We start from the raw sequence: 25,725 nt of genomic DNA, 5'->3' as shown, positions 1-25,725 counted from the left end.
GAGAATGGCGTTATAATTATATCCTCGACCAAATCGATATCTTCTCCTCCTTCCGCCATTGTGGGTTCAAAAAACAGTAGAACGCGAATTAATTCGTTTATCAAATTTAGTTTCCTAGATCTGCATAGACCTGCCCATAGGACCTGCCTCTCAATATTGGTAATCCAATCAAAAGACGTGGACGCCCTACGCCTGCTAGCTGGCTCCTGTGTAACACTGGAGCCAGCCAGCAGGCGTACAATAGCCAACTCTAAAGCTGATTGGTTGACACAAAATTTTAATTTCCATTCACTTTAAGCTACAAGCGCCCGCACTGTTGATTCTGAAGGCCTGAGGGCAGATTTTAGACCCCTGGCAACACATGATGGCTGAATATGATTGAATAAAAGATCTAACGTAAAGACCAGCCCTCCAAATCTCAACCTGGGGCTGGAAGCAGTGCAACCAAGAGGAAAGCTATGAAATGAAGAGTATAAGTCTTACTCTGGGGAATAATTTAATACATATTTGTGGGAAAATATATTTTAAAAAAAATTATATTCTGATGATGTTTAGGCCAGCAGAGAAGGCCTTGCAGGCCCTGACGGCCCACCACTGATTTCATGTGAGTATGATTAACCCCATTATCAATCAGACACATGAGGATATTACATATTACGTAACAATATCTATTGATATTATGATTTTTACATTATTATTATTATTTATAATGGTACATGAATGATCAGGTAATGACTACAGATATGATACATTTCTAAAATATGTGGATTCGTTCATGTCTAAGTATAAAGGCTTAGATACGTCAGCATGTTGACACATACCCTTTCAGGAGATTGAATATTCTACAAATATGTACAGTGCCTTCGGAAAGTATTCAGACCCCTTGACTTTTTCCACATTTTGTTACATTACAGCCTTATTCTAAATTTTTTTTTTTTTTTTTATCTCAATCTGCACACAACACCCCATAATGACAAAGCGAAAACAAGTTTTTAGAAAATTAGCAAATATATTAAATATAAAAAACTGAAATATTACATTTACATAAGTATTCAGACCCTTTGCTCTGAGACTCGAAATTGAGCTCAGGTGCATCTTGTTTCCATTGATCCTCCTTGAGATGTTTTTACAACTTGTTTGGAGTCCACCTGTGGTAGACTGGACATGATTTGGAAAGGCATATAGTTGTGCATGTCAGGGCAAAAACCAAGACAGGTCGAAGGAATTGTCAGTAGACAGGATTGTGTCGAGACACAGATCTGGAGAAGGGTACCAAAAAATTCTGCAGCATTAAAGGTCCCCAAGAACACAGTGGCCTCAATCATTCTTAAATGGAATAAGTTTTGAACCACCAACACTCTTCCTAGAGCTGGCCGTCAAGCCAAACTGAGCAATCGGGGGAGAAGGGCCTTGGTCAGGGAGGTGACCAAGAACCCGATGGTCACTCTGACAGTGCTCTAGAGTTCCTCTGTGGAGATGGGAGAAGCCAATAAAATTTTATTTGTCACATGCGCCGAATACGACAGGGGTAGTAGACCTTACAGTGAAATGCTTACTAACAAGCCCTAAGCCCTTAACCAACAATGCTTTTTTTTTTTTAATTAAGAATAAACAAATTGTAAAAAATAGATAGGAAGGACAACCATCTCTGCTGCACTCCACCAATCAGGCCTTTATGGTAGAGTGGCCAGACGGAAGCCACTCAGTAAAAGGCACACGAGGCACCGAAATACTCTCAGACCATGAGAAACAAGATTCTCTGGTCTGATGAAAGCAATATTCAACTCTTTGGCCTGAATGCCAAGCGTCACATCTGGAGGAAACCTGGCACCATCCCTACGGGGAAGCATGGTGGTGGCAGCATCATGATGTGGGGATGTTTTTCAGTGGCATGGACTGGGAGACTAGTCAGGATCGAGGCAAAGATGAACGAAGCAAAGTACAGAGACATCCTTGATGAAAACCTGCTCCAGAGCGCTCAGGACCTCAGACTGCGGCGAAGGTTCACCATCCAACAGGACAACAACCCTAAGCACACAACCAAGACAATGCAGGAGTGGCTTCAGGACAGGTCTCTGAATGTCCTTGAGTGGCCCAGCCAGAGCCCGGACTTGAACCCGATCAAACATCTCTGGAGAGACCTAAAAATAGCTGCGCAGAAAAGCTCCCCATCCAACCTGACAGAGCTCGAGAGGATCTGCAGAGACGAATGGGAGGAACTCCCCAAATACAAGTGTGCTAAGCTTGTAGCGTCATACCCAAGAAGACTCAAGGCTGTAATTGCTGCCAAAGGTGCTTCAACAAAGTACTGAGTAAAGGATCTGAATACTTACGTAAATGTGATATTTCAGTTAATTATTTTTTAATACATTAGCGAAAATGTAATTATGGGGTATTGTGTGTAGATTGATGAGGATTTTTTTGTAAAATCCAATTTAGAATAAGGCTGTAACCTAACAAAATGTGGGAAAAGTCCAGGGGTCTGTATACTTTCCAAAGGCACTGTAAGCGGGTGCACCCGCATCAGTGGTTCGAGCGTGGCCCAGTAACCGAAAAGGTTGCTGGATCGAATCCTCAAGCTGACAAGGTAAAAATCTGTCATTCTGCCCCTGAGCAAGGCAGTTAACCCACTATTCCCTGGGCGCTGAAGACAAGTATTTTATTAAGGCAGCCCCCCGCACCTCTCTGATTCAGAGAGATTGGGTTAAATGCGGAAGACACATTTCAGTTGAAGGCATTCAGTTCTATAACTGACTAGGTATCCCCCTTTCCCTCTTGAACGTATCTCACCCCAGATAGCTCCCTGGACTCATTCGGTAGCTGGGAGATTTCTCAGGTCCGGATTGGATGCATGTAGAAACTTTCCCATTATGGAAAATATACTAGGTCTGTATATGAAATTAAGGACATTAATATCTGAATCATGTCTACGCCTTATATCGAATAAAATGTTAGATATCCGGAAATACATAGATATATATCCCCTGATATTGACCCTTTTCGCCCAGTGATAGGGAATGGTGTCAGATCTATATGTTATTTCTATCTAACTGGCCTACTCAACGCACCACAGGGTTTGGCTACTCAGGACAGTGCAGCTTTGCAGAATTTTAAACTTTTCAGATAGAAAATGTATTCTATAGAGCTAGAAAAGCTTCTACCCCCAAGCCATAAGAATCCTGAACAGCTAATCAAATGGCAACCGGGCTATGTTACAGCAGAAACTGACTCAACCACACGAATGCCCGGCCATCCCATCTTCAGTCAGCTGTTCTTACCACACAAAAAACTATAATTTTTTTTACAGTTATGACAGTAATTTTATTTTCATGGCGCCGGTCCATAACCGTCGGTTACACTGTTATACCGTAATTGTGCCAACCCTAGTGTCAGGTCAATATGTTATATTTCTAGCAGATTCTACCTTCAACCTTCTGAGCCATAGACCCATAGCCTAAGGAAGTAGGGGTGCGGCAGCACCCCCCGTGGTGAAATAGCAAAACGGCAGCACCCCCCGCAGAAGAGGTGTGAGAATGTGTGTTAATATTGCGGTAACCTTTTCACACGTATCAACAAACTGGTGTAATCATTCTACAGTGATCCCTGCAGCGTACGCTCAAACTGGTGTGATGAGAATTATTATTTAGAACGTCCAGTTTTGACTGACGAAACAGTCAGCATTTGAGCTAGCCACACTGTTTTTCCACAGAAACATTTTGCACAAAACATAGTCCTTACAAAAGTATGTCCTGAATGTGACCAGTTTATTTTTGGACGCAATGTTCAGGCATTCACACAAGTAGCGACAGCATACACAATCATGCAAACCGGGAAAAAATGTAGGCTACACTAGTCCTGGCGCTAACTGAGGAAATATTGACGTAACACAAGTGATCATATTTAGCTAATGATCGGCTGACAGAAACCACAATATGAATTAGCTAATAGCAATTAATATTTATAATTCATCACATCACGGGTGAGCTCACCATTGATCGGAATAATTGAGTAAAACACTTTATAGAAATCGAAACTAATCCAACGATAGGTAGTTTGTGAGCGCCGCCATGTTTTTTTTTTCTCGCATCAACCAAAGATAATAAGAGGAGACAAGATGAGTTTGGTCTGTTTGCAGTATGCATGTTGAAGGGGGTGTGTCGTCTACGATAATTCACTTCCAGAAGTTTACTTGAAAGATGTGAACCATTCCTTCACCTCATAACATCTTTGGTCTGACAGAAGTTTACGTGACAGCCAGAATGCATTGTATAATGTCAATAAACATGGTGCCACACATAGATTGCAAATAGCTTAGCATTAGCTCATTGTTATCAGTACAACCTTCAAAAACGTATTTTACACACATCATAGGTGTCCATTACAATCTATGCAATAATCAGAATGCATATTTTGTCACCAGTACTTGAAAACATGTGAATAAAACTGTAAATATATTATGCTCCATACATACATGTATGCTACAGTAGCAAGGACAACACAATGTACAGAAAATAAGGCACTTACTTTGATAGGAACACACACGTCCAAAGCAATTATTTGAAAGGAAAACAACAATGAAGGCAATGCGAGCGCATGTCAGAAAATGTGCCAGTTCGTGCAAGACTGCGCAAATATCTGCATATTTGATCTGCAGAAACACTGGGGAAGTGCTTGGGATCTCCTCAAAGAGAGAAGTTTGTCCAGCTCAGTAAAGCCTGAAACATAAATTGTCCGCAACATTGAAATGGGCTACTTCTGTGTGAATTAATGAGGAGGCGGAACACACCTCAATTCAAACTGTTTGAAATTGTCAAGTTGAAACATAGCCTATAGATAATTAGCAGGAAGCGCGTGTTAACTGTCCTGTTGCGTAACAATCACATTCTGGAACAGTGAGTGCATTTTGACATCACATGCATAAAACAACTCACGCTGGGGTGACCGTTAGAGATATTTGGAACTGACGTGTGAAAAGATGAATATGGATATAAATAACAATGGAATTGGGGTAGGGGAGAAAAAGAAAATATGGGCTGTAACAAATAATCATCGTCAAACTGTAGGCTAGAACCAGTCATTGACAATACACTACCGCAAGGTTGAACGTTTCCGGTTCATTCCTTCCTGTAGGCTTGCATTTAGTATTTACAAGATCAAGGTTAATTTAAAAATCAAAATATAAAAAAATACAATTATTTCGATTTCTTCAATCCTGGTACTAGCCAGCCAAAACACTTGCCATCCCAGCAGCCCCAACAGACGCCCACTATCGCCACACAATGGAGAACGAAGTGGTGGAGAGGTGGAGATACGAGTTCTTTGAAGCGGTGGATCTGGTGCAATCAGAAGTGGAAAGAAGATTCTACCAGAAGGGGTAGGGATATCAGCAAGACAAGAGAGAACCATACTTTACGCAGAAAAAGAAAGCATCAACTGGATGCACAGTCCCTTGACTCCCTCCACCTCCCCATGCAGCTCGACACAGGTCGCCTGCTGCTTCAACACCACATGTTGGGAGACATCACAAAAAATACCCCATGCAGCACTATCTCAGAGGTGGCTTAAACTCTGGCCCAATTTCACCCACAAATAAGGTCTCTTCAGAGAAGTAGAAACCCTAATCCAACTGTGCCTTTGTCTTCCGATCTCTGTCACGTCCTCGAGAGCACGTTCTCCACCCTTCGCCGCCTGAAGACTTGCCTGCGCAGCACAATGAGCCAGAAAAGGCTGACAAACCTTACCCTTATGCACATTCACTTTGAAACTTTTCATATGGTATTGTTTCGGTATCGAGTATCGTGATACTAAACCTGGTATCGAAGTCAAAAATCTGGAATCGTAACAACACTTGGCTGCAGTGATACGGTTACCGAATCGTGTCCTATTCTTAGGCTACTCACCACTTTAGGAATTGTATTTAATTGTTAGTCTGCATAGATGGATGTAATGCTTTATTATAAAGGTGATTTTCCCCCTCAATTTTCTATTTCTTTTCAGTCAGTACCCCCAACTTAAAACTTCATCCCGTGGCTATGCATAGACCCCCACTTGAGTGGCCAGGTTGGCCATGCCTCTTATCTCTTCAAACAGCTTCCCATTGGCTCACAGTCAAAGACAATGTCCTGTTAATCCAATCCAACAGTTGTCTGGTCTGGTCCCTCTGAAAGTGACCTCTGACTGAACAAAAAGGCTGCCTCCCAAATGACACCCCATTCCCTAGTGCACTCCTTTTGACCAGGGCCCATAGGGAATAGGGTCCTTTTTGGTACATACCCACTAAGTGGCTGAGCACTAGGCTAGCCTAGTGGCTGAGGAATCTCCAGGCTCCACATACCGGCTCCCGGATATCCTTTAGTTAAGGAGGCCCCTAAGCTAGCACCATGCATTCGCTTAGCTAGGGCAAGGACCAGAGTGAAGTATCCTAGACACCGGTGATGCTTAAAAGGCTTTTGAGGTGACATCAGTGTCCCTGTGAGTCATGTAAGTCGCCACTAGCATGACAGACTAGGCTATTGAAGCAAGACTATAGAAACCAATCCATTTCACTGCTCCTAGATCTTTGAAACAGTGTGTGTGTGTGTGTGTGTGTGTGTGTGTGTGTGTGTGTGTGTGTGTGTGTGTGTGTGTGTGTGTGTGTGTGTGTGTGTGTGTGTGTGTGTGTGTGTGTGTGTGTGTGTGCGTGCATTCCCCTGGGCTAAGTGTGCAGTTGCTCCTGCTGTAAGCCCCTGGATCTCTGAGTCAACTCTGTGAATGGCTTTTGTTGTGCACGCACGCACACACACACACACACACACACACACACACACACACACACACACACACACACACACACACACACACACACACACACACACACACACGCACACGCACACGCACACGCACACGCACACGCACAGAGGATGAGGGAGCTCAGGTTGCTCGAGCTCTCCTCTCCTCTCCTTCTGTTATTGGCCTCACCATTGTGTCTAATTATTCCAGTAAACATTGACACAGCATGTGTGGTCTCCCATCTCTCTGAATCCACCCGCTCCAGCCCAGAGACAACAGACAATGTGTGTGTGTGTTCTGACATCATCTTCATCTCGTTGTTTCAATCAGCAAGAGAGAGAGAAAAAACAAGAGAACGTCTTTACCAATGTAAGCTGTTAAATACAGACACAGTCAGAGAAAAAAGCGGTAAGAAAAAAACATTAGAGATTTTTTTCGAGCTGTTGCCATGGGCAATTATCATAACTCCACACATAACTCCAGAAAATAGTCATTATGACCAACGTATGTTCGCACCAGTCCAGTAACTCACCACTCACGAAATCCTCTGGAGTCCGACCTAAATACACTACATGTGGTTTAATACCCTGGCTATAGAGGCAAGACAGAGGTAGAATTAGGCCTACTTTAGCCTGCTTAAAGCCCCTGAAATTATTTTAAAGTAACTGACGTAACTGTGGAATTCAATCAAAACCAATCAAACACTACCATAAAACATACTCTCACTGACCCCACTGTTAAAACCCTCATTGACCCCATTGTCTTATCACACCTGGACTACTGCAACGCCATTCCCTTCGAACTCCCCACCAAAACACTTGACGGACTTCAACACATTCAAAATTCAGCTGCACGTGACCTCACACACACACACACACACACACACACACACACACACACACACACACACGACTTTGGGACCACATCACCTTCACGCCCCCCCTCATCAAACTCCACTGGCTCCCAGTTCAATACAGGTTCATCTTCAAACTGCTCTTGCTCACCTACAAAGCACTCAATGGATTGGCCTCCGCATACCTTACTGACCTCCTGCACCCCTATACTCCGACCTGTTCACTGCACTCCTCTGACACTGTGCTCCTCACCATCCCTCACACCAGGCCCCAGTCCATGGGAGACCGTGCTTTTTAACAGTGCAGCCCCCGAACTCTGAAACTCCCTCCTTCTCCATGTCAGAACCTCAAAATCCATATACATATTCAAGTCCACATTAGACACACCTCTTCACACAAGTCTACCCGGACTCTCTGTTGTCTTAGCTTTTATCCCGTGTAGTTCACTTCCCTGGTTAGTCTGTCCTAATGTTTAGTGTACTATTCTATATACCTACTTATTTTTAAATGTATGATTTTCTAGCTTTTTATACTGCTGTTTTTCTTGTGTATACAAAGTGACTTTGGGTGTCTTGAATAGTGCTTAAAAGAATAAAAATATTATATATATACATACATACATACATACACACACACATGTATATTATTATTATTATTATTCATGAACACAGGCATGACCATGCAGATTGAGGACAAATCTCTAAAGGTTTTGATGCAGAATCTGTTGGTATGGTGTTTGGCCATCACCTACCTACCCATGGGCCTTACGCTAGACGTCAGCGCTGCCCTGAAGTTACCCTACCCAGCGCCTAGCGTCAGACCCCACCTAGCAACCAGCTTCAGGTGGTAACAAGAAGGGAAGGAGGGAGGCTGACTTGCGTTGTTGCATTGATGTTACACACTGTCAATGCCGCTGTGTAGCGCTGCATTGGTGTCACTGTGGATGTTGCTGTGTAGTGCTGTATTACATTTCACTGTGGATGCTGCTGTGTAGTGCTGTATTACATTTCACTGTGGATGCTGCTGTGTAGTTCCGTCCTGTCAGTTTGTTTATCTAACCGCAGCATGCCGTGCACTGAGCCATTTTAGGGTGGATGTGATGTGACAGAACTTGGGTTGACAAGGCCAGCGTTATCGAGCCATCTGTCACATCGATGGTTGACGCGCTGGTTGACTGTTCCAGGTATAAGACCTGATGTTGACGACGTCTCTGACTAAACAATCTCAAGTTGAGTCCAAAATGGCACCCTATTCCCAATGGGCCCTGGTGTACTATTCCCTATATTGGTGCACAATATAGGGAATAGTGTGCCATTTTGGACGTAGTCTCTCTCCGGCTGTTGAAATTATGAAAACTGTCTGTCTCTCAGTCAAGACAACAACATCCGGTTCATGGACTCTGTATTAGGTGCATCTGGGGTTGAAAAAGACATGAAGCCGAGGCGTGCAGCACGAGGCATCTTTAGGACCTCTTCACGTAAAGATCCTGTCAATACAAAAGCCAAATCAGAACATGACACATCATTGTAGAAAGACCGAAATGACAGAGAGAGAGAGCGAGATCCTTAAAAGTCTCGGTGAGGCCAGTGTCCAAATCTCAGGACCGCTTTCTGGCAACGTTTATTCGGGAATGCTCTGTTGCGGAATGTGTGTTGCCTCAGGAGCAACTATTTGACTTGTGTCACATGCCTGTGGGACGGGTCTGACCGATGTGTTCTCTCTCCTCTCTTTTGTCCTCCCTTTCCTTTGTCATCGCTCTCTCTCTCTCTCTGTCAATGTCGTCGCTCTCTCTCTCTCTTTTCCTCTTTCTCCCATCCCCTGAAAAATTACACTGGTCACAAGGATTCCAGACGTGGACTTCTCTGATAGAAACAAAAACTAGTGATGCGATTATAGAGAGAGGGATTGATGGATGGCATGGAGGTAGACAGAGACACGATTGAACTGCTGTAATTGCCATGACCTTTCCTTCCGTACGTACGCTGTGCTCCAGGCGTGGACGTAGAGACCGACAGGGGTGAGTGGACACAACCAACTATCCCAACTTACTGGGGTATGTAACATGGATTGACATTGTTTTGCTGTCCCAGTCTTCTTCTGTCTCTTTGGTCTTCCACTCATCGCTCTCTCACTCGCTCGCTCGCTCGCTCAATCCCCCTCTCTGATCTGAAACAACCGCTTCACTCAGTATGACAAATCCAACCTCCAACAGTGAACCACATCCAAATGAAAAAAATAAGATTAAATGTTGTTACGCAGGTCAAAGTCATACTCAGTTATTTGGAGATTCGAGAACTAGATTGGTCATTTTATAACCAAGTGCCACGCTCTACAAACTGTGACAAAGGCAGTAGGCATATTCTTCAATAGCAACAACCCGTATTGGAACGTATCGAGAAAGCCTCTCTATCGGAGTAGGAGTGCTGATCTAGGATCAGTTTAGACTTTTACTTCATAATGCATAAGGCTATATGGACAGTGAGGACCTGATCCTAGATCAGCTCTCCTCCTGAGACGCTATGTGAATACAGGCCCGGGACACAAAGGTTAAAAAGAAGTCTTGAACTCTGTGAACTCTAAATAAATACAAGCAGAGAAGCGTCACTGCACATTAACAACAAAGAGACAGAGAGACACTATCTGGAAACCAAAAGAAAAGCTTCAGACTTCAATCAGAAGCATGCAAATAACCCCAGTGAACCACATCCACACACACGCACACGCACACACACAGGGTGTTATTCCAGTGCATTAATTAATTGAAGCCACCTGGTGTCCCAGATCTAAAACCAGTCCCTGATTAGAGGGGAACAATTAAAAAAGCTGTGGAACTGGCTTCAAGGCCCAGAGTTGAGTTTGAGGGCTACAAAAGTGACTATGGGGCCTGGTCAAAAGCAGTGCACTATATAGGGAATAGGGTGCCATTTGGGAGGCGTCCTTTCCTTCAGCGTCTGCTTCCAGCTGTCATGGGAGCTGTCAATGAGTTATCTGTCTGATGATCTTGGCGGCATTTTGAAAGCGTCTGCAGTCGCACATGCGCATGCCTGTTCTGTCATATATATACACACACACACACACACACACACACACACACACACACACACACACACACACACACACACACACACACACACACACACACACACACACACACACACACACACACACACACACACACACACACACACACACACACACACACACACACACACACACACACACACACACACACACACACACACACACACACACACACACACTAGGGCTGCAGACTGCGACCATTTGACTTGGCTGTGCAAGTAAAAAAATATATATATTGGTCACGTCAGTGCGAGCGGCACATTCTACATGGTCACCTCAACAAAAAAAGGCCTGTTTTTTGAAGGCTAAAATCCTTATGATTTGGTCAAACCGTAAAGTACAATTTTGTAATGAAAGTATCTGCCTGGCCCTGTACCTGTTTGGCTGGGGCCTGCTGCTGTTAGAGCGAGCCAATCTCTCCCTCCTTTCCTGGGGGAAAGAAATGCTTGAGGAAAAAAAAAACGGTTGTGATTGTATAACATTGTAAAGTCCAATTGCCGGGAGAACACAGCTATTCCTGTTGTCACAGTATCCTGTTGGAAAGAGGAGGTTATCAGCTTTCTGTAGGTATACTTTTTTATTTCTCAACTCTAAATTTTGAGCTCAATAGCAACTATTTTACAAACAAGATATGATATGATGTGATATGGCTTTGAGATAAGGAGCGAGCGAAATGCGCATTGGCCATTGCGAGTGCATAGACCTTATTGGGCGGTAGGCTACAACTGCACAAAAGAAATGGGACATTAAATTGACTGTTAAATGAACACATGGCTCCTTCTCCGTGGCCGACGGAGCCGCGTCCTCGGGGCATGCGCAGACCAGCTGGCAGGTGTGTTTACGGACATATTCAATCGCTCCCTATCCCAGTCTGCTGTCCCCACATGCTTCAAGATGGCCACCATTATTCCTGTACCCAAGAAGGCAAAGATAACTGAACTAAATGACTACCGCCCAATAGCACTCACTTCTGTCATCGTGAAGTGCTTTGAGAGACTAGTCAAGGATCATATCACCTCCACCTTACCTGCCACCCTAGACCCACTTCAGTTTGCATACCACGCCAACAGGTCCACAGACCATGCAATCACCATCACACTGCCCTATCCCATCTGGACAAGAGGAATACCTATGTAAGAATGCTGTTCATTGACTATAGCTCAGCATTCAACACCATTTTACCCTCCAAGCTCATCATTAAGTTTGAGGCCCTGGGTCTCAACCCCGTCCTGTGCAATTGGGTCCTGGACTTTGACGGGCCACCTCCAAGTGGTGAAGGTAGGAAACAACATCTCCACTTCGCTGATCCTCAACACTGGGGCCCCACAAGGGTGCCTGCTCAGCCCCCTCCTGTACTCCCTGTTCACCTATGACTGCATGGCCATGCACACCTCCAACTCAATCATCAAGTTTGTAGACGTCACAACAGTAGTGTGCTTGATTACCAACAACGCCTAGGCAGCCTACAGGGAAGAGGTGAGGGCACTTGGAGTGTGGTGTCAGGAAAACAACTTCTCATTCAACGTCAACAAAACAAAGGAGATAATCATGGACTTCAGGAAACAGCAGATGGAGCACCCCCCTATCCACCTCGACTGGACAGCAGTTGAGAAGTTTGAAAGTTTACATTTTCTCGGCCTACACATCACCTACAAACTGAAATGGTCCACCCACACAGACAGTGTGTTGAAGATGGTGCAACAGCACCTCTTCAACCTCAGGAGGCTGAAGAAATTTGGCTTGTCACCTAAAACCCTGACAACCTTTTACAGATGTACAATTGAGAGCATCCGGTCGGCTGTATCACCGCCCTCAACCGCAAGGCTCTCCAGAGGGTGGTGCGGACTGCACAACGCATCACCGGGGGCAAACTACCTGCCCTCCAGGACACCTACAGCACCAGATGTCCCTGGAAGGCATAAAATGATCATCAAGGACAACAACCACCCGAGCCACTGCCTGTTCACCTCGCTACCATCCAGAAGGCGAGGTCAGTACAGGTGCATCAAAGCTGGGACTGAGAGACTGAAAAACAGCTTCTATCTCAAGGCCATCAGACTGTTAAACAGCCATCACCAACACAGAGAGGCTGCTGCCTACATACAGACTCAAATCATTGGCCACTTTAATAAATGAATCACTAGTCACTTTAAATAATGCCACTTTAATAATGTTTACATATCTTACATTACTCATCTCATATGTAGATACTGTATCTTATACCATCTATTGCATCTTGCCTATGCCGCTCGGTCATCGCTCATCCATATATTTATATGTACATATTCTTATTCCATCCCTTTAGATTTGTGTGTATCAGGTAGTTGTTGTGGAATTGTTAGATTACTTGTTAGATATTACTGCACTGTCACACCTAGAAGCACAAGCATTTCACTACACTCGCATTAACATCTGCTAACCATGTGTATTTTACATAAAATTTGATTTAATTTGATAGCAGTGGGTATTATGTTTAGAGTTAGTGATCTAGCTAATAATGTGTTTTGAGTTTCCACTTACTCAGGTGGTGCATTAGCCCCAAATAAATTAGCCTATGATATTAGTTTACATGAAGATGCAGGCAAATTCATCTCTTTTCAACAAAAAATATATATTCTGGAGCCTTATTTTAACAGTAAAATTGTGAAAACAGTAAAACAGCCTAATTGTGTCTGGTTAGACTGTAAACTCTCCTTCCAGACTCACATTAAGCATCTCCAATCCAAAATTAAAACTAGAATCGGCTTCCTATTTCGCAACAAAGCCTCCTTCACTCATGCTGCCAAACATACCCTCGTAAACATCCCCATATTGTTATTTTTATTTATTTTTTGTTCTTTTGCACCCCAATATCTCTACTTGCACATCATCATCTGCACATCTATCACTCCAGTGTTCATGCTAAATTGTCATTATTTCGCCTCTATGGCCTATTTATTGCCTCACCTCCATAATCTTACTACATTTGCACACACTGTACATAGATTTTTCTATTGTGTTATTGACTGTACGTTTGTTTATCCCATGTGATACTCTGTGTTGCTGTTTTTAATCGCACTGCATTGCTTTATCTTGGCCAGGTCGCAGTTGTAAATGAGAACTTTTTTCTCATCTGGCCTACTTGGTTAAATTAAGATGAAATATATATATTTTTTAACTACAGTCCCTGGTTTGAATCCAGGCTGTATGACATCCGGTCCTTGATTGGGAGTCCCATAGGGCGTAGCACAATTGGCCCAGCGTCGTCCGGGTTTGGCCGGGGTAGGCCGTCATTGTAAATAAGAATTTGTTCTTAACTGACTTGCCTAGTTAAATAAAGGTTAAATAAAAATACAAAAAAAAATTGGCCAATTCCCACAAGTGTAAAGGGTTAATAAAGCACTGTGAATGACGAGTCATTCTTTCTATTGCTTGACACCACAAAAAGAAAATTGGTGAGACCAAATCATGGGCTGGTGCCACCAACTCAACAACGAAAATGTTAGTCTGGAGCCCTGCACATGCAAACACAAACACAGGCAGGCAGGCAGGCAAACACACACACACCAGGCAGGCCCTGTATAAACTTTACAAAGAACAGAGTCAACTGTGTTCCACCTGTTGTGTACTTTAGGAACGCCCAGTGGATTAGCCTGTTGAATAAGATAAAAACGCTCATCCAAGATCATCAGTCCATCTCACCAGAGATTCTCCGGTCCACAGCCCAGCGAGCCAATGTTCTAAAACACTAACTCAACTTTACACATTTGAATCAAGTTCCTTACAGAGAACATCTAGGATTAAATCTACCACTCCCTCCTCCACCTACAGGGTGTCTGTAACTATGTTGGGCCTCAAACGAAATCTCACTGCTCACCAAAAGTATTTTTCCTTCCACTCGAGCAGGCAGAGAGGGAACACCTCCACCTTTATTTGTAGGGGAGTGGAACAGAGCAAAGCGTAAGGATTTAGCCCCAGGGCTGACATTACATCATCGTGGGGTTTCTCAGCGGAGCGGTGTATCAGGGACCGGAATTATTCACTGAACCCTTTGAAGAACTCAGCCTGGCCCTGCCTCTCCCTCCCGCTCTCTTGCTCTATCACCATGTGTCTCTCTCTGCCCCTTTCTCTCTCTGTCGCTGTCCCTCTCTCTGCCTCTCTGTGTCGCTCTCTTTCCCTCCGCCTCTGCCTCAGAGCGGCAGGTCCTTTGATGCTAGTACTGTGAGCTGCGTTGCGTGAGCACGTTGCGGCCTCCCAGCCCTGCCCTCCCCTCACCGCCCGATACTATCTGCTCAGACGGCACATTCATGTGGTTTATCTATGCAGCACAGTCAGACTGCAGTAGCCTTTCACCCTCCCATCCTTCCCTGCCTACCACAGGCCCTTCCCTGTTCAGGGTCCAAAACTGGAAAGGTAGGTAGCCAGGCAGGGCAGGGCAGAAAAGCAGGCATGCAGGCAGGGCAGGGCACGGAGGTAGGTCAGGCAGCAGCATGGCTTTGATATGGTGTAGTATAATCCTGTGTATTTGTGGGGGGGGAAGGGTAGGAATCACACACAAAATCAAGGGAGCTATTTTTCCAGATGAGTAGACCCATTTCTCACTCCCAAGATCTGGGACACGTCACTGACATGAGCTCTGGGAAGGGGAGGAAGGAGATGGGGGACCAGAGACGATACATCTTCCTCCTGTACTCAGGGGAGACGCCTGACTACGACGGCACTTCACCAGGGAAAACAAATGAAGCTCCCAGCCGACCCAGTCTGGTCCAACCAGCCAGTCCCAATTCATCATACCTCGGGCCCCATTGTCGAAGAGCCTCCTTGGTTGGCTGGGTCCTCCTCATTACTGGAACCGCCGCCACCACCAGCCCAGAAAATATCCTCCTGTCTGGGGGGCACCAAGAGGGGGATCGGGCTGGAGGGGGGTGGCTGGTGGAGGCCGGGGCTTCCACCTCCACCAAATAATCCCAGCCAAGCTATTTGTCCCCATAGGGCAGCCTTATAAATGACCCTTATACCACAGTTGTGTAAGAGTCCAAAAGAGGAAACAAATGGCCAGGCTGTGACAGAGGATGTGTCAGATTTATGGTTTGTGCAGACCCTAATAACACTGATATGATACATTAGTCTCGGGACAGATGGAGGCACAAAACCAATAATGCCTTCCACTGAGTAATAACAATATAATGCTAATAAGCCTGGAACACAGAAATGGCATCAAGGGACTTCCATTAGCCAAACTGGTTTACTATAATAAACCGGTATGAAAGAGCAGGGAACAATAGATATGGGATTTGATGATTATGAAACTAATAATTAATTCTCCTTACAATGAAGCACAGTGAGTCGAGGTTTTTATAGATCAAAGGAAAGCAGTGGTAAAAACCTCTGAAAGACCTAAGAGGCTGATGTAATTTATGTAACGATGTACACAAAGAGAGACCTTTGAACACCGTGGGAGTGAGACAGATTTGTGATAAGGCTTCTCCTCTCATGACAGCGTGAGCAAACCAGGCTAACGGGCGCTAAGTGTGCGCGTGCATTTGACGTGCGAAAGTGTGAGTGTGTGTGTGTGTGCGCACAATCCGAGCCTGTACGTACAGTACGTGCTCGTGTGGAGCCAGCCAGACAGAGTGCAGAGGACTGAAAGGGACTCCAGGCCATGCAGCTAGCTAGCTACCCAACTACCTTCCCCAGTCAGTTCACAGTCCCAGAGTCTATCAGTCTATCTATCGATGTATAGAAGCACAACAAAAGGGGGGGGGGGGGGGGGCTGGACTGGTGTTATAGACCCCCCTCCAGTAGTCAGCACATTCCTGACCAACAACAAAGCCTACCTCTGCTCTGCCTGGACCTGCCATGGAGAGAGAGCATTGTCATCTCCCTCCTAACCCCAACTCTAGCCCCCTCGTAGCCCCACAACCTTTGTTTTCCAGCTAGACCCTCTGTGTCAGGGGATAGAAATGTAGGCTGACTGAGGCCGGATGCAGCCAAGTGATGGCCCGGCCCTTTCAGCGTGACAGTCATCAAAGAGGGGAATGATGACCATGATGGGGCTTTTCAGAAGTTAATGCAACCCAGTCTCAGTCCCCTCACCGTGGTTCTGACTCAAAGACCGAGAGAGAGAGAAGCTGCCTGCTAATCTCTCAGAGAGGAGCATCAAAGCCTCTCTCCCGCTCTCCATCTCTCACTCAGCCCAGTGGAAAGTAACTTAGCTGTTGGGGCCACCAGAACTAACACGCACTTGATCCAGCTGGAGTGTGCACAGATACACACACAGAACGGGGGGGGGGAAGAGAGAAGCAAGAGGCAGAACAGGTCCGTGAAAACAGGAGACAGAAATGTCCCCCAGGTTGTTGGTTAGCGAGATAAAGTCAGTGTGTCGGGCAGGGGAAAGACAGGGGGAGAGGTATGAGGGGGTTAAGCTGTTGGTCTGATTTAGAATGTCATACAACACCTCCGACATCCATCACAAGCCCACGGTGCTTTGTGGCAGGCCGTGATGCAACAACGTACAGATTAGTGATAGGGGGTTGCGATCCGTGACATACCGGTACACGTTTGTTGTGAAGGGAAAAAGGCAAGCGTTAGGGCCTGGTTCCCCGTCTGTGTGTCAAAGGAGGAGTAGACAGCAGGGGAAGAAGAAAGCAAAAGAGTGAGAGTGAGTGAGAGAGAGAGAGAAACTATTCTGTTCTGTTCCCGAAAAATACAAACGCAGCCTCAAATGACTTTGGCTGGGACTTAAAAGCGGAGCCGGGTGGCGGTTAAAGAGACGATAGCACTTAAAATACAGCTGCCACCGCGAAACCAATAAATGGAGAAAGTAGGCGAGCAGGGCACTTTTAACCTTTTAAACCCTATAGCTATATAGTGCTAGCTGCTTGTGTACTGCTTCTGTTGCTTGGCGGCAGGCGAGGCGGGCGGCGCTGGGAGGGGTCCTGTTCCGGGTACCTCCCGTCCTTTCTGGGCTTTGCCCATTATGGCCTCCTCTCTTGGGGTTTCCAGCCTGTGGTCGAGAGAGAGCGAGCGAGAGAAAGCAGCGCTGCCTGGATCCCTCAACCACACCAAGCTCTCATTATAGTCTACATGCGGCGGGACATAACTCCTGCCTGGCCCGCTCACTTTCTCTGAGATGAGAGGAGGCATAGTATATGGGCTTGGGATCCTCGTTTTCTAACTTTGTTGGTATGTGCAATGCACAGGCTTTTATGAAAGTTACCAGTCAGATAAAGCTACTGTATAGGCTATCCCCTTCCAAGGAAATGACTCAATGTTAAAATATCAACATTTGATGGAGGTTATGGGTGGACTTCAAAAAGGTGACAGGTTGAGACTGTGAGTGTGACAAAGAGCCTTAGAGTCTCTGCTGGCTTTCTTCTGTCACTTTATTTCACAGGAAGTTTGAGTCATTCATGGAAGTGGAAGATGGAAGTGAGACGAAAGCCACATTCTGGTTCTGGTTTGAGTTCCATCTGGGACTGACAGATGCTGCCACAACTCTGTCCCTGCCTTGGTCCCTGCCTGCTCCTCTGTCCCTGCCTGCTCCTCTGTCCCTGCCTGCTCCTCTAGCATGCTGTGGACAGCATAGCCCTGCTGCAGGGAAATCAGACGCAGATGTGTGCTCTGCTCTGCTCAGGCCATGAGATGAGATGCAGGCAGCTTCCTTTGCCGAGCTAAAGGAACAGACAGCTTGGCCCGGGGAGAGACAATGTGGAGACAATAGGAGATATGATGAACAGATGGGAAAACCAAAACCAATGGCAAAACACTGGTAACTGCAAGTATAATGCATTATGATGCAGTTATAATGCATTGTAAGATGTGTTATAAGCATATTTGAACAATTATAATACTTTATCATTTCATAATAAAAAAAGTGTCATGCCACTGCATTTACTGATTGATATACAACCAATGTAAAAAAGAGCAACATAAGCATTGCTATGGAGACTAATTGTCGTAACTCTATGTGCATCCCATAATAAATGTCATCCCAAACCAGGAAGTAGTATCAGTAGGTTCTACCCCCATGCAGATCCGGTTTAAGTCCCAAATGGCACCCTATTCCCTATATAGTGCACTACTTTTGACCAGAGCCCTATGGGCCCAGGTCCAAATTAGTGCAGTAAATGGGGATACCCTGATACTGATGGGGATACCCTCCATCTGTGTAAATATCGGTTGGCATCGTGATGGTGAATCTGAGCTCACTGTCGCCCGGATCGTCCACCTGAGTGAATCAGGCGGGGGTGGCGGTGTGGTCCCGCCATCACGGACCCGTGTCATGGTCTTTACCAATGTCAACACCACCGTGCTGTTGTGCCGATGAGATGTTCATGTTGTTTACAGCAAGGTTTGGAGTTAAACACCATCATATTCACATTCACACACTGCCTCCTGTAGTAGGGTTCAAAGTTAGTGGATTCCCGAAATGATTGACACCCTTGATACAGACGAGGAGAAATTACTATATAAAATAAATAATTCAAATACTGAGCTATATGTATATGTATAGCTATGTGTATATTGTATGCTAAAATAACTCATAAGTGATCATACTTTATGTACAATTAAGAGAGGAATGTACTGATATGCACATGATAGCATATTTTATGGGCATTAATCCGCTACAAGACCATGGTGCTTGCCTACGGAGCTGTGAGGGGAACGGCACCTCCGTACCTTCAGGCTCTGATCAGGCCCTACACCCAAACAAGGGCACTGCGTTCATCCACCTCTGGCCTGCTCGCCTCCCTACCTCTGAGGAAGTACAGTTCCCGCTCAGCCCAGTCAAAACTGTTCGCTGCTCTGGCACCCCAATGGTGGAACAAACTCCCTCACGACGCCAGGTCAGCGGAGTCAATCACCACCTTCCGGAGACACCTGAAACCCCACCTCTTTAAGGAATACCTAGGATAGGATAAAGTAATCCTTCTAACCCCCCCCCCCCTTAAAATAGTTAGATGCACTATTGTAAAGTGGTTGTTCCACTGGATATCATAAGGTGAATGCACCAATTTGTAAGTCGCTCTGGATAAGAGCGTCTGCTAAATGACTTAAATGTAAATGTAAATGTTAAATGTAATTAATGACTATTTCTTGCCAATTGAAAATCTGGGGGTTTTCATGCTAGTCAAAGTCACACAGTAGCAACATAACTTGGTGAACCACAACATGACAATAGATTTCAGGCATTAACAGCTAACATTTTGAAATGCCTTTTGTCTTATTTTACTCTTAAATGAACCTTGCATTATTATACATAGATTACATTTTTGTAAATTTTACATTTCTCAGGTGGGCTTAAAGGGTACAACAGTAACACAAAAAGCACTCCCTCTATACAGAATGTAAACAGCAATAAAGAAATATTGTTCAATATGATCAATACTAAATTTGCATAATATTGTAGACCATAGTGTATATTTATACCCCAAACCATTGGTTTTCAAATATGTTATGAGTAAACGTTGCTATTCTGACTTTTTAACAATAAATCCCTGTTGTTCCAAAAGCCCAGTATGCTCCTATTAAGACGAGTTTGCAGTGACACACACGGGGATAGTGTGTTGATAGCCCTAATATCCAATGATCATGAGCATAATAGTTTTTTGTTCAGATTTAAGTTGATTAAAACACAAAAACTACAGTTAGGCATATTATGGATTTAGCCATGGTGTCAATTAGAATCCTCTGTACTGTCTCCAAGATGTTTGGAGTGGAGAGTTGGAAAATTACAATATAATGTAGCTCAGTACTGGTATTCGTTCTATACGGCTTTTTTGTTCATCTTTATCAAGAGGGTCAATAATTTCACTGTAATTGGTGCCACACTCAAACCCACACAACGTATTCATTGACAATGAAGACAACCGTCACAAATTACTAAAAACTGCAAAGACAAAACATGAAGTGACAATAATGTATGCATGTTGTATTATATCTAAGGCTGTGGCTACAGTACACCCATTCTTTATTTTCTTCCACAACACATCACACCAGTTGAACTTGAGGCCGGTAATTTGTATTTATCAGTGGAGGCTGCTGCGGGGAGGACGGCTCATAATAAAGGCTGGAATGGTATGGTTTCCATGTGGTTGATACCATTCCATTGACTCCATTCCAGGCATTACTATGAGCTGACCTCCCCGCAGCAGCATCCACTGGTATTATTATATTCAGTGTTCTAAAATCTACATTCTATGTTCTAATTCTACGTTCCACATTCTAATGGCAGGTAGTCAGTCACAGGGTAGATGGGGAGGGGACCGCTCCACCTGCAGAGAGAATACCCCATATAGTTTCACTCCCTGACTGAGGGTGATTTAAAGAGACATTGATACCTCCCTATTATGTAGTCAAATTGTAGGCAATCAGGGACCTGGGAACTGGCCTGGCTGGCTGGGAGGGAGAAAGAGAGGGAGGGATAAGCTGATCGTTCTGGACTCTGGCGTCTCATCCACATCAAGTCATCTCACTTTCCCCGTAACGGCGCAGAGCAAGTAGAAAATTGACTTAATTTATTATTTTTGGCCCCGCCGGCACATGCCGGGTTTTTTTTGCACTCATGGGGCAGAGCTCAGGGGGTGTTCGCTTTGGGGAGCAGGAGAGTACGGGGAGAGCGTAGTGGTTACTGAACCACTTTGCTCAGGAACCATGCCAAGCCCCCCCCAGTCCTTCTAACACCAACCACTACCTACTGAGGTCTGGAGACCACTGTACATACCCCCAGGGGCCAAACAGCTGGGACTGACTGAGGCCTGCCTTCCTAACCTGGCCGACTCGGCGCTGTAAACCACCTCTCAGGCTCACACGGTGCCAAGTAAAGGCCTCCATTCACACTGACTGGGAGAATGCTGAAACAAAGACAGCCAACAGCGGCGAAGTGGAGTGGCTAAAGAGAGAGGGCAGTGTGGGAAATACATGGAGATCTGGGGGTGAAAGCTATGATCCCTTATTGATGCCACTTGTTAAATCCACAAACAAATCAGTGTAGATGAAGGGGAGGAGACAGGTTAAAGAAGGATTTTTAAAATGAGACATGAATTGTGTATGTGTGACATTCATTCGGGGTATGGTAGTAGGTGCCAGGCGCACCGATTTGTGTCAAGTACTGCAGCGCTGCTGGGTTTTTCATGCTCAACAGTTTCCCGTGTGTATAAAGAATGGTCCATCCCCCCTAAAGAACATCCAGCCAATGTGACACAACTGTGGGAAGCATTGGAGTCAACATGGGCCAGCATCCCTGTGGAACGCTTTCTATACATTGTAGAGCCCATGCCAAGGAATTGAGGCTGTTCTGAGGGCAAAAAAAGTGTGTGTGGGGGGGGGGGGGGGTGCGCAACTCAATATTAGGAAGGTATTCCTAATGTTTGGTTTACTCAGTGTATTGAATCATGAGAATTACAATACATATCGTATCGGCACCTAAGAGTCATGATAATATTGTATCGTGAGGTCCATGGCTATTCCCAGCCTAGAGGGGACAATAGTGAACGTATTTTGGTATGGTTATAACAAGTCTTACAATTCATTATAACTAGGGCCGGGATGAAAGTATCGTGATACTCATTAGTATCAAGGAAACAGAACACAGAGTGGGTTTAACTTCAATAGGAAAACAACCCTAATGTTGGAAACAAACATCATTGTGTTGCCCTTCAAAGTCACATTTGATCGATTTTACAAGCTGTAGCAAACAATATTTTACATACAGCGGGTTTTTAAAAGACCAACACTGGTATCTTCACAGCCCTAATTATAATTGCATCATAATGCATTATACCTGTGGGTACAAAGTAATCATTACAGAAACATAATACGGTCTGGTGCATACACAAGGTAGCATGCATGAGGACCTACCCAGTTTCATTACACAAGGCTTACTATAACGCATAATAGCAAGGCCTCTACGGGTTTGAAATGCCATTACTTTAACAATTCAAAAATACAGTCTTAAGGTTGCCATCTCTCTAAGTCAATCATTCACAAAACACATAAACAACCAACAGCAACTACTGAAACAGAACCAGTTTGGACATGGTGATTCTGTCCTTCTGTACTGGACAAAATGTCCCTCCTCTTTACAAAGAAGGACAAAGAATACAAGCTGCCACACAGTGGTCACTATGTTAGCAAAGAAATTAAAACCTAAATAGATGTTTTCAATGTAAAGTTGAGGTCCCACATTTCTGTGTGGTTAGCAAGCCAAGCCAAAATGGCCAACAAATGCTACATGTGTAGAAGCAGGATCCATTTCAGTGATAAATATTCTCTCTCCTTTGATCCTGATGGTCTTCCCGCAATGTGCTACTTTCATTGCAAAATATGACAAACGGTTGATATTTTTATGAAAACACACTTGTGAGTACACACACACACAATTCATTCAAGTTCTCTTCGGGAAAGTGTATTCTTTGTGGCTCTCTAATGTCATTTCACTGTACGAGTTAGAAAGCAGTAATAAATTAGTTACAGACATCGCTATAGATTCCTGCAACAATCCTAACCAGACCCAGATAAGGTATGTCATATATGAAGAGTAATGTGCAAACAACTCACACTGCTACTTCATTAAACATGTAGATTAGCACACTCATAGTCGTAATTGGAGGTCATCTTTGAAATTAGACCATTTCTAGCAAATCATGGTCATGTGTAGGCTACTGTAGCAGTGCAAACCACCACTAGGCTGAGATAGTTCTCAAAATCATGACTGATCGTAATAGAGCACATCGTCCCGGTTTCATGTAGGGTAGGGTAGGGTAGGCTACAGCGGGGTTGGAGGGGTCGGTGGCGTGGCCCAACATCCACAAGGCTGCATGCTTGGTGGGCCATCAAAGGATTTAGTTCACTGCTCTCGCGGGTGGTGCTTACGGAAATGATTACGAACATTACATGGTTGGTGAAGTAGTTATGTAGAAAGGCCATCGCAAAACTAAGTTACAAGCTGGTAAAATAAAATCTATGGGATAGTTTGTTCAATTTGTATGTTGTTACAAAATAACCACACACAATAACTTAGCCTAGGCCAACTTCAAAGAAATTGTCTGTGTGATAATTGATCATGTATCTTCGCAGCGAGGCGGTACAGTCGGTAGGAGGTTTAGTTATATTGGTTGAACTAAGAATTAAAAAATAAGTCAATAATGAAACCAAACAACCATCCACCAATTAATTGGGAACGAAATGACCTATAGGCGTACTGCTGAATCAAATCATTAGACGTTATTTGACTTAACGTTTCTTGATTACGTCCAGACAATATCCTATTTGATGGAACTGCGACCAACCATCTATCAGTTGTAACTCTGATCAAGTTATGATGAACAACTTCTATGATTTTCCTGGGAACGTTTACAAGTGTAATAACCATGTTAATCCGTGAAAAAGGGTTATTGAATGTATATGCCATGGCAGATTCTGAGCTTTTATCCCGAAAAGAACCTGCAATGTACATGTGAATGAGTTCCAAAAGATAGAAGCCATCTTGTAATCACATTTGGTAGCAATAGGAGGCTAGTACCATCCTCACACATACAACACACACAGTGCAACTCAACCCCCCCCCCCCCCCCCCATAAAGTTTTAGAGTAGAGTAGCGAAGTAGAATGAACGCCCAGGCTCTACTGATAAGCAAACAGAGCCGTAGCAACATATTGTATATGTCCTTCCCACAACTTAACAGAGTTTTACATACTTGCACGATCTCGCCCTCCGCGCTGATAGTGGCTCCTGCCTTTGAGAATCGTCCTTGCAACCCCGTCGTGTATGTAGTATAATCTCCATTTGGACTTGACTCAAACAGCACTACTTCCACAAAAGCCGTATCCTTGGCGAAAACCGTTCCAAGAGAAGTGGTGACCACGAAGATCACCAAGACCACCGAATCGGCTACACACTCTAACCTTCTCCTTGGTAAAATCATCATCTTGCCGGTTGGATATGCGCCGATCGGAACATAATTTCCAAGCGTGATTAGTTGATGGTGCTGAAATTCTGGAAATCAAATCTGAAGCGAGATCGATGCGTCAAAAGAGCGCCGTGTTTTCGCAATTGTGCAACGAAAGCTGTGCGTTGGCCGAGAGTGTTTATTTCACCATTGCAGCCTTGTCAATTACGTTGCTTGCTTGCTTGCTTGCTCGCTCGCTCGCTCTCTATCTATCTCTCTCTCTCTCTCTCTCTTTCTCTCTCTCTTTCTCACTCCCTCTCTCTCCAGCTCTACAAAGCGGATCTCCTTTGATCTCCAAACACGTGATTGTTTTAGTTTTTTTCCTTCGAAAAGGGTTATCCCCACCCACCAATTTTCCTGACCCTCTACTTTCCACTCCCCGCTTTCTAGTGCCAGCATTCTGTTAAGGACGCACGGCGCATTCATCGTTAACACTTCATATTTAGGAGCCTATAGGTCGACAAGTATACCTCGAATTGAAGCCAGACATTTTATCAAACGTGATACATTTGAGCTGACATAGCCTAATCGAGGTTTAGTTTAGCTATGGACAAGAGATTTAACAGCCAACATGATTCAAATATTCATAAACACTGTCTTTTAGAAGGGGTCATTCGCTCAGGTTTGAAGCCCTTGAAGATAGGAACGACCTTAAAATAATCATTACCCTCTTCAAAACACTTCATTATTTAACCCGGCTAATTTTTCAATCTCATTTCTGATATATCTGTGTCACTAGGCATTAATGGTAACTTGTTACATTAATGATACATCTGCTTCTATTGTGAGATTAAAAAGTTACTAGTAGTTACTACTAGCCTGTAGTTCCCGGTAGTTTTTGAGGAATAGATCACGAAGCATGCCGCGTGTTCGTGTTTAATAAATAAAAGGTACAATTGAACCAACACTTTATACAAATCATGAATAAGGGCCTTTATAAATGGTTCATTAACGCTTATTTATGAAAAGTATTATAAAGTGTTGGCAAAATAATTTAGTTATTTTGGCATTATTAACATAATATGCATTGCAAGTTGTCAAATACCCATGTCAGTGTTTTGTCTAGCTGCATTCCTCTCATCTTCCAAGGTT

The 25,725-nt window shown here is 44.4% G+C and overlaps 1 protein-coding gene across 2 annotated transcripts in view; it reads right to left on the bottom strand.

The window, feature by feature from the left end:
• The window catches only part of znrf3 (zinc and ring finger 3), a 110,653-nt gene extending 85,722 nt beyond the window's left edge, over nucleotides 1–24,931 (bottom strand). The window contains exon 1 of one of the 2 annotated variants that reach the window (XM_071402462.1): nucleotides 24,382–24,931. In XM_071402462.1, the coding sequence (XP_071258563.1) occupies nucleotides 24,382–24,612 (231 nt within the window). In that variant the 5' untranslated portion in view covers nucleotides 24,613–24,931. The remainder of the gene's footprint in view (nucleotides 1–24,381) is intronic. The other variant, XM_071402461.1, reaches the window with a different exon arrangement.
• Between the last annotated feature and the right edge of the window lie 794 nt (nucleotides 24,932–25,725).

This window comes from Salvelinus alpinus, chromosome 5 (genome assembly GCF_045679555.1).
Source record: "Salvelinus alpinus chromosome 5, SLU_Salpinus.1, whole genome shotgun sequence".
NCBI lineage: Eukaryota > Metazoa > Chordata > Actinopteri > Salmoniformes > Salmonidae > Salvelinus > Salvelinus alpinus.
The sequence above is the reverse complement of the archived record's forward strand: the minus strand, read 5'-3'. Positions and strand labels throughout refer to the sequence as shown.